Below are 15,083 nucleotides of genomic sequence, written 5' to 3'. Positions count from 1 at the left end.
AGGAGGTCTTAGGTTATGGGGACATATAAGAAGGGTTGGCAGATTAGTGGCAGATGCGATTCAACTTTGGATGAGGGAGCACTGTATGAATGGGCACTAGGAAGCTCAGGAACAGAGGGATTTGGGTGTGTTTGTCCACATATTCCTGAAGATGGCAGCATAGATGAACAGCTTAATTAAAGTGATATATGGAACATTTGTCTTTATAAATGATGCCTCAGATTATAAGAGCAGGCAGGTTATGTTGGAACTGTACAAAACTTCTGTTAGGCCACGGCTGAAGTATTTTGTGCAGTTCAGCTTGTTACACAAGGGAAAATGTGCTTGCACTGGAGGGGGGTGCAGAAAGAATTCACAGAATGTTCTTTGTGATGGGACATTTTCAATATGAAGGAAGACTGAACAGGCTCTGGTTGTATTTTTTAGAGTAAAGAAGGTCGAGGAAGGAACTTGCTGTATAGATGATTGCATAAAATTGCAAGAGGATATTAACAAATCTGAAAAGCTGTGGCTGAAGGAGTTCAACGTATGCAAATGTCAGGTTATCCAGTTGGGCTGAGGGAAAAAATGGATCAGGGTACTTTTCAGAGTATGTAGGTGAATACAGTTAACATCCAAGGAAGCTTGGGTTCAGATTCTTAAAATGTCACAAATAGGTGCAGAAGATAATCAAGGCAGCTTTATAATCAGAGGTCTGGAGTACAGCAAAGCAAAGTTATGATGCAGCTGTACAGAACCCTGGTTTTACCCGACTTGGAGCGCTGTGATTAGAATGGGTATCACACCATAGGAACGATATTTTAGTCTTGAAGGAAGTATATCATCGGTTTACTAGAATGATACCTGAACCAGAGAACTTTAGTTATGAGGAGACATTAACCCTATTTTGACTAGAACTTAGAAGGTTAAGAGGTGATCTAATCAAAGTCTTCAAAATATTAACAAGGAAAGACAGGATAGGTAAAGATAAAGTATTTCCACTGGTTAGAAATTCTAGAACTAGAGGACACAGTCTGTGAATTAGGGTTAGACTATTCAGGAGAGATGTTAGGAAACATATCTACACACAAAAGGTGGTGGCTGTTTCAAACTCTCTTCCGTAAATAGCAATTGATGCTAAATCTGTTGTTAGTTTTATATCTGAAATTTTTTTTTTTGTTAAGCAATGATATTAACGGATATGCTCTGAAGGAAATGTAGATGGAGTTGGGCCACAGATGAGCCATGATCTGACTGAAAACTGAAACAGACTTAAGCTGAATGGCCTACTCTTGATCTTAGTTCCTAAGTTTGTAATATTGAGGGACATGAACAGGTTCAGTAAAGACAGGGTATAATTTAAGGGCAGGAGGTTTAGATTTATTTGAGGAAAGATGTTTTCACCCAAGCAGTGGGAATCTGGAAGGCACTTTTTTTCCATAACGTGCTTTCCCACCCAAAGTGGTTGATAGGGCCCTTAACCGCACCTTGCCTCATCTCATCACGCACATTAGTGTGATGGAGTTTCCCTTGTCCTCAGTTTTAATCTCACCAGCCTAAACATTCAAATACCACTTCCCCTTGCTTCCCCCTTCTGCATTTTATAGGGAATTAATTCCCCACACCGCCCCCCCCCCCCCCCAAACCACAGCATCTTCCCATGTAACTGCAGAAAGTGTCTTTTCACACCTTCCCCACTCACCATCCCAAGGCCTAACAAGTCTTTCCAGATGAGGCAGCATTTTATTTGTACCTCCTCTAATCTAACCTGTTGCATTTGCAGTAATAGGGCCTGCTCAACATTGGCAAAACCAAACTCGCACTGGGTAACTGTTTTTCAGAACACCTCTGGTCCATGTGCAAGCTTAACCCTGACTTTCCTGCAGCCTGTCATTTTAACACGGTATCCTGGTCGCACACCCGCTCATCTGCTCTCGGCATGCTGCAATGCTCCAGTGAATCACAGCGCAAACTGAAGGAACAACATCTCATCTTCAGACTAGACACTTTACAACCATCTGGACTTAACATTGAGTTCAACAACTTCAGATTGTAAACTCACTTCCATTCCTTCCCTTTTAGCTTTACTTGTTGCATTCTCTGTTACCGTGTCCCCTCTTTGAGCTATATGGAGAGGCTGAATAGTCTGGGGCTGTTTTGCCTGGAGTGTTGGAGGCTGAGCGGTGATCATATAGAGGTTTATAAAGTCATGAGAGGCATGGATATGATAAATAGATTAGATCTATTCCCCAGAGTGGTGGAATCCAAAATTAGAGGACATCGGTTTAAAGTGAGAGGGGAAAGATTTAAAAGGGAACTTAGGGGCAACCTTTTCATGCAGTGGGTGGTGTGTGTATGCACTGAGCTGCCAGAGGAAGTAATGGAGACCGGCACAATTACAATTTTTAAAAGGAATCCGGATGGATATATGAAGAGGAAGTGTTTAGAAAGATATGGGCCAAATGACAGATGGGACTAGATTTATTTAGCACATCTGGTTGGCATTTATGGATTGGACCAAAGGGTCTGTTTCCATGCTGTACAGCTCTGACTCTGACTCCCCTCCCCCATTCCAGTGGGACCACCTGTTATTTCCAGTTTTTAGTTAGACACACCATTTTCTGCCATTCTCACATTCTGATCACTTAATCTGCACTATCAACACTCTTTCTCTCTCCAAGCACTCCACACCCCAAACTATTGCGTAAGTTCTGGCCCCTCCATACTTCATGTCAGCTCTGATGAAGAGTCATCTTAGATTCGAAATATTAGTTTGCTCTCTCTCCACAGATTCTGTTGTGATTTCCAGCATTTAGTTTTCTCATTTGAAATGCACTGTCTGGGAGAGTGGTCGGGGCAGGAAACCTCACATCTTTTAATACTTATTTGGATGAGCACTTGTAGACTCAGAACATTCAAGGCTGTGCAGCAAGTTTATAAAGTGGAATTAATGTAGACAGGTCAGTACACATACCATGGGCTAAAGGGATTCCTCTGTGCTGTATGACTTTATGACTATAACTTAGCTTCCAGAAAACCATCAGGTTGATTTATGAAGGCTATTATAGATTTATAAATGAATTTGAGGTAATAAGTCAGGAAAAGCAGTTTTGGCTATTCATAATGCATCCCTAACAACAGCATAATCTTTTAAATGACATCTTCACAATGCCAGTCCAGAGAAATTTCATCTGGTGAGGAGAGAGATGAAGTACCTGATGGAAGTGAGTCAAAGGAGCTAGAGTTCGCCTGTTGTGATAATGCCAAGACTGGCTGGTCACAAAATCTCTGCATTAATTTTTATAAAAGCAAAGTGATACCACAAGGGAACTTCTATCCTATAGCAAGACTCGAACATTTTTATCAATCAAATTGCATGTGTCCTGTTTTTCAAAAAAAGTTAACTTGCTGAAGTCATAAGTGATTTGATCCTGTCAAGACATTTGAGACTTTGGGATAGAGAGTTGGTTTGTCTCAGAGCAGGGTGTTGGGATAAAGCCCTGAAGTGGTTACTTAAAGCTGAGTATGTTTGAGTTTGTGTCTGTTAGCTCCAGAAAGAATCCAATTACATATCCAGTCTATAAATTGAAGACACAAGTGGCTTAAAACTATTGAGGTGTTTGAGATAGAGACTCCGGTGTAATTACTTGGGAGTGTGTTTTGAGGTATTACACGAGCTGTATTTTTGGCATTGAACCAGGAGTGTGTTTTTATTATACAAAGGCTATTCTTTTTGAATTTATAAATGGGTTAGAATCCTGCTGGTTTTTCATTTTTTTGAGCTTTTTCTTCTATTAGTTTTCATTGGGAGCTGTGAACTAGGAGCTTAAAATAACCTTTTAAGACCTTTTGGACTGTGAGCAGCAGCTTGTGTTTTTTAAGAGAAAATAAACACAGTCAAGCAAGGTTTGTTTGAGAGGTCAGGCCTGGAAGTTAGTTGGTTCGTGGTAAAGCATCTGTGGAAGATTTTGATCACTGGGAGAGCAATTCTTTAAACAGTTGACTATTACAGATGGGGTAAAAACAATGACTGCAGATGCTGGAAAGCAAATACTGGATTAGTGGTGCTGGAAGAGCACAGCAGTTCAGGCAGCATCCAACGAGCAGCAAAATCGACGTTTCGGGCAAAAGCCCTTCATCAGGAATAAAGGCAGTGAGCCTGAAGCATGGAGAGATAAGCTAAAGGAGGGTGGGGGTGGGGAGAGAGTAGCATAGAGTACAATGGGTGAGTGGGGGAGGAGATGAAGGTGATAGGTCAAGGAGGAGAGGGTGGAGTGGATAGGTGGAAAAGGAGATAGGCAGGTCGGACAAGTCCGGGCAAGTCAAGGAGACAGTGCTGAGCTGTAAGTTTGAAACTAGGATGAGGTGGGGGAAGGGGAAATGAGGAAGCTGTTGAAGTCTACATTGATGCCCTGGGGTTAAATGTTCCGAGGCGGAAGATGAGGCGTTCTTCCTCCAGGCGTCTGGTGGTGAGGGAGCGGCGGTGAAGGAGGCCTAGGACCTCCATGTCCTCGGCAGAGTGGGAGGGGGAGTTGAAATGTTGGGCCACGGGGCGGTTTGGTTGATTGGTGCGGGTGTCTCGGAGATGTTCCCTAAAGCGCACTGCTAGGAGGCGCCCAGTCTCCCCAATGTAGAGGAGACCACATCGGGAGCAACGGATACAATAAATGATATTAGTGGATGTGCAGGTAAAACTTTGATGGACGTGGAAGACTCCTTTAGGGCCTTGGATAGAGGTGAGGGAGGAGGTGTGGGCACAGGTTTTACAGTTCCTGCGGTGGCAGGGGAAAGTGCCAGAATGGGAGGGTGGGTCATAGGGGGATGTGGACCTGACCAGGTAATCGCGGAGGGAACGGTCTTTGCGGAAGGCGGAAAGGGGTGGGGAGGGAAATATATCCCTGGTGGTGGGGTCTTTTTTGGAGGTGGCGGAAATGTCGGCGGATGATTTGGTTTATGCGAAGGTTTGTAGGGTGGAAGGTGAGCACCAGGGGCGTTCTGTCCTTGTTACAGTTGGAGGGGTGGGGTTTGAGGGCAGAGGTGCGGGATGTGGACGAGATGCGTTGGAGGGCATCTTTAACCACGTGGGAAGGGAAATTGCGGTCTCTAAAGAAGGAGGCCATCTGGTGTGTTCTATGGTGGAACTGGTCCTCCTGGGAGCAGATACGGCGGAGGCGGAGAAATTGGGAATACGGAATGGCATTTTTGCAAGAGATAAGGTGGGAAGAGATGTAATCCAGGTAGCTGTGGGAGTCGGTGGGTTTGTAAAAAATGTCAGTGTCAAGTCGGTCGTCACTAATGGAGATGGAGAGGTCCAGGAAGGGGAGCGAGGTGTCAGAGATGGTCCAGGTAAATTTAAGGTCAGGGTGGAATGTGTTGGTGAAGTTGATGAATTGCTCAACCTCCTCGCGGGAGCACGAGCTGGCGCCAATGTAGCGGAGGAAGAGGTGGGGAGTGGTGCCAGTGTAATTACGGAAGATCAACTGTTCTACATAGCCAACAAAGAGACAGGCATAGCTGGGGCCCATACGTGTGCCCATGGCTACGCCTTTGGTCTGGAGGAAGTGGGAGGATTGAAAGGAGAACTTGTTAAGGGTGAGGACCAGTTCGGCCAAACGAATGAGAGTGTCAGTGGAAGGGTACTGTTGGGGACGTCTGGAGAGGAAAAACGGAGGGCTTGGAGGCCCTGGTCATGGCGGATGGAGGTGTAGAGGGATTGGATATCCATGGTGAAGATGAGGCATTGGGGGCTGGGGAAACGGAAGTCTTGGAGGAGGTGGAGGGCGTGGGTGGTGTCTCGAACGTATGTGGAGAGTTCCTGGACTAGGGGGGATAGGACAGTGTCGAGGTAGGTAGAGATGGGTTCAGTGGGGCAGGAGCATGCTGAGACAATGGGTCGGCCAGGGTGGTCAGGCTTGTGGATCTTGGGAAGGAGGTAGAACCGGGCAGTGTGGGGTTCCAGGAGTATAAGGTTGGAAGCTGTGGGTGGGAGATCTCCTGAGGTGATAAGGTTCTGTATGGTCTGGGAGATGATGGTTTGGTGATGGGGGGGGTGGTCATGGTCGAGGGAGCAGTAGGAAGAGGTGTCCTCGAGTTGGCGTTTGGCTTCAGCGGTGTAGAGGTCAGTGCGCCAGACTACCACTGCGCCCCCTTTATCCGCTGGCTTAATGGTGAGGTTGGGATTAGAGCAGAGGGATTGGAGGGCTGCGCGTTGGGAGGGTGAGAGGTTGGAGTGGGGCAGGGGGGTCGACAGGTTGAGGCGGTTAATGTCCCGGCGGCAGTTGGAAATGAAGAGGTCGAGGGCAGGTAATTGGCCAGCGCGAGGTGTCCAGGTGGATGCAGTGTGTTGGAGGTGGGCGAAGGGGTCCTGGAAGGTGGGCGGGAGTCCTGATTGTGAAAGTAAGCTCGGAGGTGGAGGCGACAGAAGAATTGTTCGATGTCAAGGCGTGTATTAAATTCATTAATGCGTGGACGGAACGGAATGAAGGTGAGTCCTTTGCTGAGGACTGATTGTTCGTCCTCAGTGAGTGGGAGGTCTGGAGGGATGGTGAAAACTCGGCAGGGCTAGGAGCTGGGATCTGGGATCTGGTGTGGGTGTGGAGCTGGTAGTGGGGTCGGAGCCAGTACCTGGAGTGGGTGTGATGGTGGGGGGAATGGGGGTGGAGGCATGAGCAGGGGTAATGTTCCCCTCGGGGTTCTGGGGGGTGGGGATAGTGACAGTGGGGGGCAATATTACAGATGGGGTTGATTGAGAATGGCATCATGGTCGGCACAGACATGGTGGGTTGAAGGGCCTGTTCCTTGTGCTGTACTGTCTACATTCTGTTAGCAAAACAGTACCTGGGAATTGGTTCCAGCTCTAAATTCTAGGAGATGTTGAATAGTAACTTGGACCTTGTGAGGATGTGGTTAGCCTGACTGGAAGAGGCCAGAGTCTTGCACTGTAATTTGGGCTGGTTTCTGAAAGGAGAAGTTTGACTGTTGATGCTACAGCATGATTTGTAAGCTCCCTGCTTAACTTCCCGTTATCTGCTAATGGACGTTCAGAGAAACAAAGTTATCAGAATGACTGACTTTACTTTGAAGGAACAAGACTTCAGAACATCAATTAAGATATAATCGTCTGCATTGTGAAAGCTACCTAACTAATCTAGCCAGTTTCTTTTTTAAAAAAATATTTTACTTATTGCTAAACTGTGTTTGTCTTTTGAGTGGATATTGTCTTTTGAGTGGATTTGCTGAAAACAAAGATTATTGTGTTTCAACATAGACATTGGTTAGATTGCTTTGTATAATTTAAAGGTACTGTATTGTAAGTAAATTGTTAACATCTTTGTTTATGCTGCAAATTGGTTTTGAGAATGAAATATTTGCAGTCAGGGAACAGTTCAGAAGAGTCTGTTTCAGAACCATTGGTGTCAGCTTTAAGGGCCTTTTGAAGGTTTTTAATTGATTGTGCTACAAATAAAGGTGTGCTGATTTGATTCAGCTGTCTGCCTTTCTGTCACAACAAGGAGTGTTTTGGGATTATATTTTTACTGTGTATTTAAAAATCTTTGTCTTACAAATTGTTTTGATTTATTCGACTTTAATTTCATTTTTTTTGTTATCTGTAGCCCTCCTTGCAAAACAGATCAAAATTTGATCTATCAAGCCAAATTCTTGTTTGGGATTTGATTTGACCAGTAATAACATTCACAAGGATCATGAATGTCAAGTAGCAAAGATTCAAGAAGCAGCACTTAGAGGGGGGATAAAAGTTAATACTAGCTAGTCAAATGGGTTTGTCAAGAGAAGCTCATGTCTGACAGATTTGCGTTCTTTGGTGAGGTGACACTTGTATATTTGTATATTTGCACTTACAGAAAGCATTTGATGTGTGGCATATGGCAGGTTGGTTTGCAAATTGGAAATGTTTAGAATTAATGGGTCCTTGGCAGCTTGGATTAGAGGTTGGCTAGAAGATAGGAAACAGACTGTTGGTATAGACAGGCATTTCTCAGTTTGGAAACAAATCAAAAGTGGTGTTTCATAGGGATCAGTGTTGGGACCTTGCTTTTCTGATTTATATAAATGATTTGGAGATAGGTATTGAGGGCAAAATCTTGAACTTTGCAAATGATATTAAGCTAGGGAGAATAGTGAATGTGAGGACCTTTCAAAGGGGCATTGACAAGTTTGCCAAATGGACAGACGTGTGGCAGATGGATCTCAGTACAGACAAATAAAAGTGAATGCATTTTGGTAGAAGAAACATGGAGAGACCATATAGGCTCAATGAAGCAAATAGAGGAAGAGTTACCTCAGGGTTCACACATATGATTCTCTGAAAGTGCACAGGATGTTGAAACAGTTATTAACAATTATTAAGTAGGTTTATATGATCATTGAGTTTGTAAGTAGGGGCAGAGTATAAAAGCAGGGATGTGATGCTACACCTCAACAATCATTGGTCAGATCACATTTGGAGTGTTGTAGTCTAGCCACCTTATGCTGCAGCTGTATATGGAGCTGGTGAGGCCATATCCCGGAGTACTGTATACAGTTTTAGTCTCCTTGAGAAAAAATGTACTGGTACTGCAGAGGAAGTTTACTAGATTGATTTTGGAGTTGAGAGGGTTTGCTTATAAGGAGAGATTGAAGAGACTGGGGCTATGCTTATTGGAATTTAGAAGAATGAGAGGGGATCTTATAGAAACATATAAAATTACAAAGGGAATAGATAAGATAGGAGGGTTGATTCCACTAGCGGATGAAACTAGAACTAGGAGAGACAGCTTCAGTATAAGGGGGAGCAGATTTAAGACTGAGTTGAAGAGGATCATCTTCACCCAAAGGGTTGTGAATGTGTGGAATTCCCTGCACAGTGAAGCAGTTGAGGCTATCTTGTTGAATGTTTTTAAGGCAAAGATAGATAGATTTTTGAAGAGTAAAGGAATTAAGGGTTATGGTGAGCATGTGAGTGGAGCTGAGTCCACAAAAAGATCAGCCATATTGAACAGCAGAGCAGGCTTGAGTGGCCAGATGGCTGCCTCGTGCTCCTATTCCTTCAGTTCTTATTTGAGGAAGGATGTTAAATTCTTAGAGCGTTCAAAGGAGATATACTAAAATGATACCAGGAATAAGGGATTTTAGATTCAAGGAAAAGTTAGAGAAATTGGGCTTCTTTTTGGAGCAGAGAAGGTTTAGAGGTGACCTTATTGAGGTGATCAAAACCGTGAACAATTTTGACATGGTAAAGAGGGATTTCCTGTTTACCAGTTGGTCTATCAGTAACTAGGGGTCACAATTTCAAGCCTGTTAGCAAGAAGGTGTGGAGTGAGATGAGAATCTTCTTTATTTAGAGTTGTAAAGATTTGGATGCGCTGCCTGGGAGAATGGTGGAAGCAGATTCCATAACATGTTTCAAGAGAGCTGGATCTGTATTTGAGTTAGGCCCGGAGAATGGAACTAGCTTGCCAGCTCTTTCAGGCATTGGTATAAACATGATGAGTTGAATGTCTTCTCCATCTGTACTATAAAATCTATAATTATATCATGTGAAATATGGGAATCAACAAGGAATATAGAGGAATAATTAATCTGGAGAAGGCATCAATTTTGGGGAACAAACAGATACCAGAATAGTATCAGATCGGCTAAACCTAAGCTGATATTTTTATGATGAATTCTGCAGTTTTTCCTTGATTCTCATTAACTCCAGTTTTGCTGGGGCTGCTTGATGCCACACTCAGTCAAGTAGGTCACTTATCCTGGTTCAGTATTAACATTAGGCGGGATGTGTTCCAATAGTAATTGGCTGTTCTGGGCCAGTGAACTCTATTTACATTTGGCTGAAGATGATTTGGTAAAGCAGATTGTTGTGTTCTGCAGTAGTCTATGGTAGTTATTTCTTCTGGAAAGCTGCTTTGGCTGCTCTTAATATCTTTTTTTCAATGTGATGTCTACTGGTTAATTTGACCAAAGTGATGTTTTAATCATTACTTTGTGGTTAATTTGCTAAGCTTATGTTTATGATAACTACTAAAGCGCAACTCTTATTGGGTATTGTGTCCTTATACACACTATCTTTTTTTTAAGATAGTTCTACTCTACACAGTTAGAATAAGCATATGCAATCCTGGAGAATAAGATTTTAAAAAATTGATTAGCTATGTTAGCATTTTGAGACCCAGTATGTTTCGTATATTCTAGTTATGCTGAGCTGCTTGATATGAATGAACAAACAATGAAGATTTGAATTGGCTGCCACCCCCTTAGGCTTTGAAAAGTTATTTAGGCATATGTTATCCAGAGACATTTGCTGCAAAGTACATTTGGTAAGTGCTTGGCCCAAGACATAATGTTCATAAGATAGTAAATGAAAATTGATGAGATTAAAGTTACATATCAACGGAAGCATGCCCATATGTCTAGGTTGATGGACGGAGAGAAGCAGGCAAATAACATGAATGTATCAGTTACAAGCAAAAGTAGGCTATTTGACCCCTCAAGCTGATTGTAACCTCAATATTATGTTCCCAGTTACCCTGATAACCTTCCTATCCTTTACTTAGCAAGAATATTTCCACCTTTTATCTTCAGAATACTCAAATTCATTGCTTTCCCTTTCTTTTAAGAACCTCTTTGAGAAAATAATTCTTCTCATTTGTTTCAAATGGGTGATGTTATTTTAAAACAGCAATCCCTAACTCAGTCACAAAAGAAATCATCATCCTTTCCACGTCTACCTGGATAAGTGCTCTCAGGATTATTATTTGTTTCAATCAAATTGCTCTTCTAAACTCTCGTGGATACAATCCTAGCCTATCCAATCTTTCTTATATGACAAGCCACCCATTCAAGGTGTTTCTGAAGAAACTCAGCAGGTCTGACAGAATCTATGGGAAGAAAGCAAAGTTTAATCTTTGACTTCAAAATGTTAACTTTGCTTTCTTCCCACAGAATCTGCCAGACCTGCTGAGTTTCTCCATCAATTTCTGTTCTTGTATCACATCTCCAGCATCTGCAGTTCTTTGTTTGATTTCATTCCAGGTATTAGTTGAGGAAGCCTTACCTGAGTTGCTTCCAACAATCTACGTTCTAGGCTCGCTTTCTTTAGGAGAAAGTGAGGACTGCAGATGCTGGAGATCAGAGCTGAAAAATGTGTTGCTGGAAAAGCGCAGCAGGTCAGGCAGCATCCAAGGAGCAGGAGAATCAACGTTTTGGGCATAAGCCCTTCTTCAGCCCTTCTCGCTTTCTTTAGGACTGGTTATCACTTTATTGACACTTTTTTTCCTTCCTATATATCTGTAAAGACTCTTACTATCTGTGTTTTTAATATTTCAAGTGAGCTTCTCTTGTACTGTAAATTTTCCCTCCTCGTTTTCAGTGAGAATCCAGAGGCAGTATGTTCCTGTTGTTGTGACTGGGAAGGGTGGCAGATGTAGCGAATGCTGGATGACCAAAGAAGTTGAGACTCTGGTCGAGAAAAAGGAGGAGGCATGTGGCAGGTATAGACAGCTGGGATTGAGTGAATCCCTTGAGTATAAGGACAGTAGGAGTATACTCGAGGGAAATTGGGAGGGTGAAAAGAGACATGAGATAGCTTTGGCAAGTAGGGTTAAGAAGAATCCATAGAGATTCTACAAAGACATTAAAGGCAAAAGAGTAACTAAGGAGAGATTAAGGCCTCTTAAAGATCAACAGATGTATGGAACCACAGGAGATGGGCGAGATACCAAACAAGTATTTTGCATCAGTGTTCACTGTGGAGAAGGACATGGAAGCTAGAGTACTTGGAGGAATAAACAGTGATATCTTGAGGAGGTGGTACTGGATGTTTTAAAATGCATATAAGTGGATAAATTCCCAGGATCTCATCAGGTGTATCTCAGAACTTTGTGGGAAGTTAGGGAAGTGATTGTTGGGCCCCTTGCTGAGATATTTGTATCATTGATAGTCACAGGTGAGATGCTGGAAGACTAAAGGGTGGCTACTATGGTGCCATTATGTATGAAAAAGCAAGTATGGAAAAACCAGTGAGCTTGACATCACTGGTGGGTAAGTTGTTGGAGGGGATTCTGAGACAGGATTTACATGTATTTGGAAATGCAAGGAGTGATGAGGGCTATTCAGTATGGCTTTGTGTGTGGAAAATCATGTCTCACCAAATTGAGTTTTATTTGAAGATGTGGCAAAAGGCAGAGCAGTAGAGGTTGTCCAAATGGACTGCAAGGTGTTTGACAAGGTTCGCCATTGTAGATTGTTTTACAGCATTAGATTGTGTTGAATACAGGGAGAGCTAGCCATTTGGATACAAAATTGGCTTGAAGGTATAAGGATCATTGTTTTTCAGATTGGAGGCCTGTGACTAGCAATGTGCTGCAAGGATCAGTGCTGGGTCCACTGCTTTTTGTCATTTACATAAATGATTTGAATGTGAATGCAGGAGATATGATTAGTAAGTTTGCAGATGACACCAAAATTGGTGGTGGTGCATTTTGGCAAAGCAAATCAGCCCACAGCATGCACTTTATGGTAAGGTCCTGGGGAGTGTTGCCAAACAAAAAGACCTTTGGGTACAGGTTCATAGTTCCTCGAAAGTTGAGTCTCAGGTAGACAGGCTAGTAAAGAAGGCATTTGGTACACTTGCCTTTATTAGTCAGTGCATTGAATGTAGGAGTTGGGATTTTATACTGTGGCTGTATAGGACATTGGGTAAGTCATTTTTAGAATACTACATTCAATTCTGGTCTCCCTTTTATAGGATACCTGTTGTTAAATGTGAAGGGATTCAACAGAGAGTTACAAGGATGTTGCTGGGATTGGAAGGTTTGAGCTGTAGGGAGAGGCTGAATAGATTAAGGCTATTTTCCATGGAGCATTGGAGGCTGAGGTTTGTAAAATCATGAGGGATAGCCAAGGTCTTTTTCCCCAGGATAAGGGAATCTGAAACTAGAGGTTGTAGGTTTAAAATGAGAGGGGAAAGATTTAAAAGGGACCTAAAGGGCAACTTTTTCGCAGAGAGTGGTGCCTGTATGGAATGAGCTGCCAGAGGAAGTGGTGGAGGCTGATGCAATAGACATCTGGATGGATGTATGAATAGGAAGGGCTTAGAGGGATATGGGCCAAATGCTGGCAAGTGAGACTAGATTAATTTAGGATATCTGGTTGGTGTGGACGATTTGGATTGAAGTGTCTGTTTCCGTGCTGCGCGACTTTGACTCTAAATGCCCGCACTGGGTCTCTGTTTTCCTGAGCCTTAACCTAGTTTGTCAGTTTAGCTTAGCTCGCTCTGCCTTCTGCCACGTTCAGTGTGCTGTGAAGAATAGCTGTGTTCAGGTCTTTTTCTTTTCCATGTTTTTGCCAAGTTATTACGTGATGCTGTTTCTCTTATTCCCACTGTGATGTTATTAACATTTGCAAGGTATACTTGGAGCTAGGATTATGTTTTGGATATTAATTTGGTAAGTAAGTGGTATATAAGGCTTGGCAGCAGATGAATGTGTTCTAAAATAGTGTTGTCTTTTTCAGTTGCCTAAACTCTTGACATGTGTTCCAGATCAGTATAGCCTCTAGCGTCTCATCTCAGTGTTAGTTTTTAGGAACAGGAGCAAACTATTCAGCATGTCGACCCTTTTCAGCCATTTAATGAGATTGTGGCTGATCTGTGGCCCAACACCTTGTCCTAGCTTTTGGCCCATACTTATTAATATAATTTCTTAACAAAAGATATCTATTTTAGATGTCAAACTAACAATTGATCTGCCATCAACTGCCATTTGTGCAAGAGGGTAAAAACAAGGAGTGCAGATGCTGGAGATTAGAGTCAAGATTAGAGTGGTGCTGGAAAAGCACAGCAGGTCAGGCAGCATCCGAGGAGCAGGAAAATCGACGTTTCGGGCAAAAGCCCTTCATCAGAATGCCTGAAACGTCGATTTTCCTGCTCCTCAGATGCTGCCTGACCTGCTATGCATTTCCAGCGCCACTCTAATCTCCAGCATCTGTAGTCCTCACTTTCGTCTTGAGAAACAGACCTAATTTGTATAAGCTCTCCTCAATCTTAGCCCCTAAGTTCCATGTATTGTTTTTGTAGACCTATGATGTACTCCCTCCAAAGCAAATATATCCTTCCTAAGGTGTAATGACCAGATCTGCTCTCAGTGCTCCAGGTGGAGTTAAGCCAAGGTTTTGTATAAATGCAACATAACTTCTGCATCCTTGTATTCCAGTTCTTTAGATGTAAAGGTGTAAAGTTCCTTAGGTGTATTTCATTAGCCAGTTTGATTGTTTTCTACACCTTTTCAAGATATTTTACAGATCTAAGCACCTGAAACCCCAAGTGTCTTCGGATATCTACTATACTTAAATTCTAATCCGAATCTTGAATCCTTTTCCTACCGACAAGGTTCAGTACTGGGACCATTACTCTTTGTTATATAACTGTATATACTTGAGTGATAGTCAAATTTTTTTTGACTACTTTTTAAGGTTAAATTTATGGGGTCGACTATTACATGGATACTACTTTTCAGGGTCTGAAATTCATGCCTGTCAAAATTGAGACCATGTCATCAGCCGAAGCCCAGTTGATTGCTAAATGAATTTAAAAAAACAATTAGGGTAATTCTGATAACCCAGAGTGGAGCACAACAGCCAGCAGACTGGAAACCCTGGAGCGGAATGGAATAATCAGCAGTCTGGAAAGCTGGAGCAGAGTACAGCGGCTGGCACATTGATTCATAAATGTTGACCTGCTATCTGTGAAGAACGAGGGTCAACTTTTGCATGAAGTATATGGAAAATTCCATTTGTTTTGGCCAAAAGTGGGAGGTCGAATTTTACATGAGATCATCTATTACTCGATTACATATGGTACAGAAATGATATAGATGAAAATTGGTGGTGGGGTGGGTTGAGTGGGGTGGGAGTGGGGGTGGGGTGGATGTTAAGCAAATTTGCAGATGACATCAAGATTGGTAGAATGGTTAATAGCAAAGGTGATTGTCAGTTACTAAAATATATGGATGGGTTGGCCAGATGGACCAATCAATGGCGGATGATATTTAACCTGATAAGTGTGAAGTGATGCACTGTGGAAGTAGGAACAAGATGAGGATACTGGC

General features: G+C 42.7%; 1 protein-coding gene across 1 annotated transcript in view; it reads left to right on the top strand.

Moving 5' to 3' along the window:
* ptk7b (protein tyrosine kinase 7b) overlaps positions 1-15,083 on the top strand; it is a 164,099-nt gene that overhangs the window by 37,929 nt on the left and 111,087 nt on the right. Inside the window, exon 2 of the mRNA XM_072548904.1 lies at positions 11,348-11,468. Within this exon, the coding sequence (XP_072405005.1) occupies positions 11,348-11,468 (121 nt within the window). The remainder of the gene's footprint in view (positions 1-11,347; positions 11,469-15,083) is intronic.

Source organism: Chiloscyllium punctatum, chromosome 3 (genome assembly GCF_047496795.1).
Source record: "Chiloscyllium punctatum isolate Juve2018m chromosome 3, sChiPun1.3, whole genome shotgun sequence".
NCBI lineage: Eukaryota > Metazoa > Chordata > Chondrichthyes > Orectolobiformes > Hemiscylliidae > Chiloscyllium > Chiloscyllium punctatum.
This window is presented reverse-complemented; position numbering and strand designations above follow the sequence as displayed.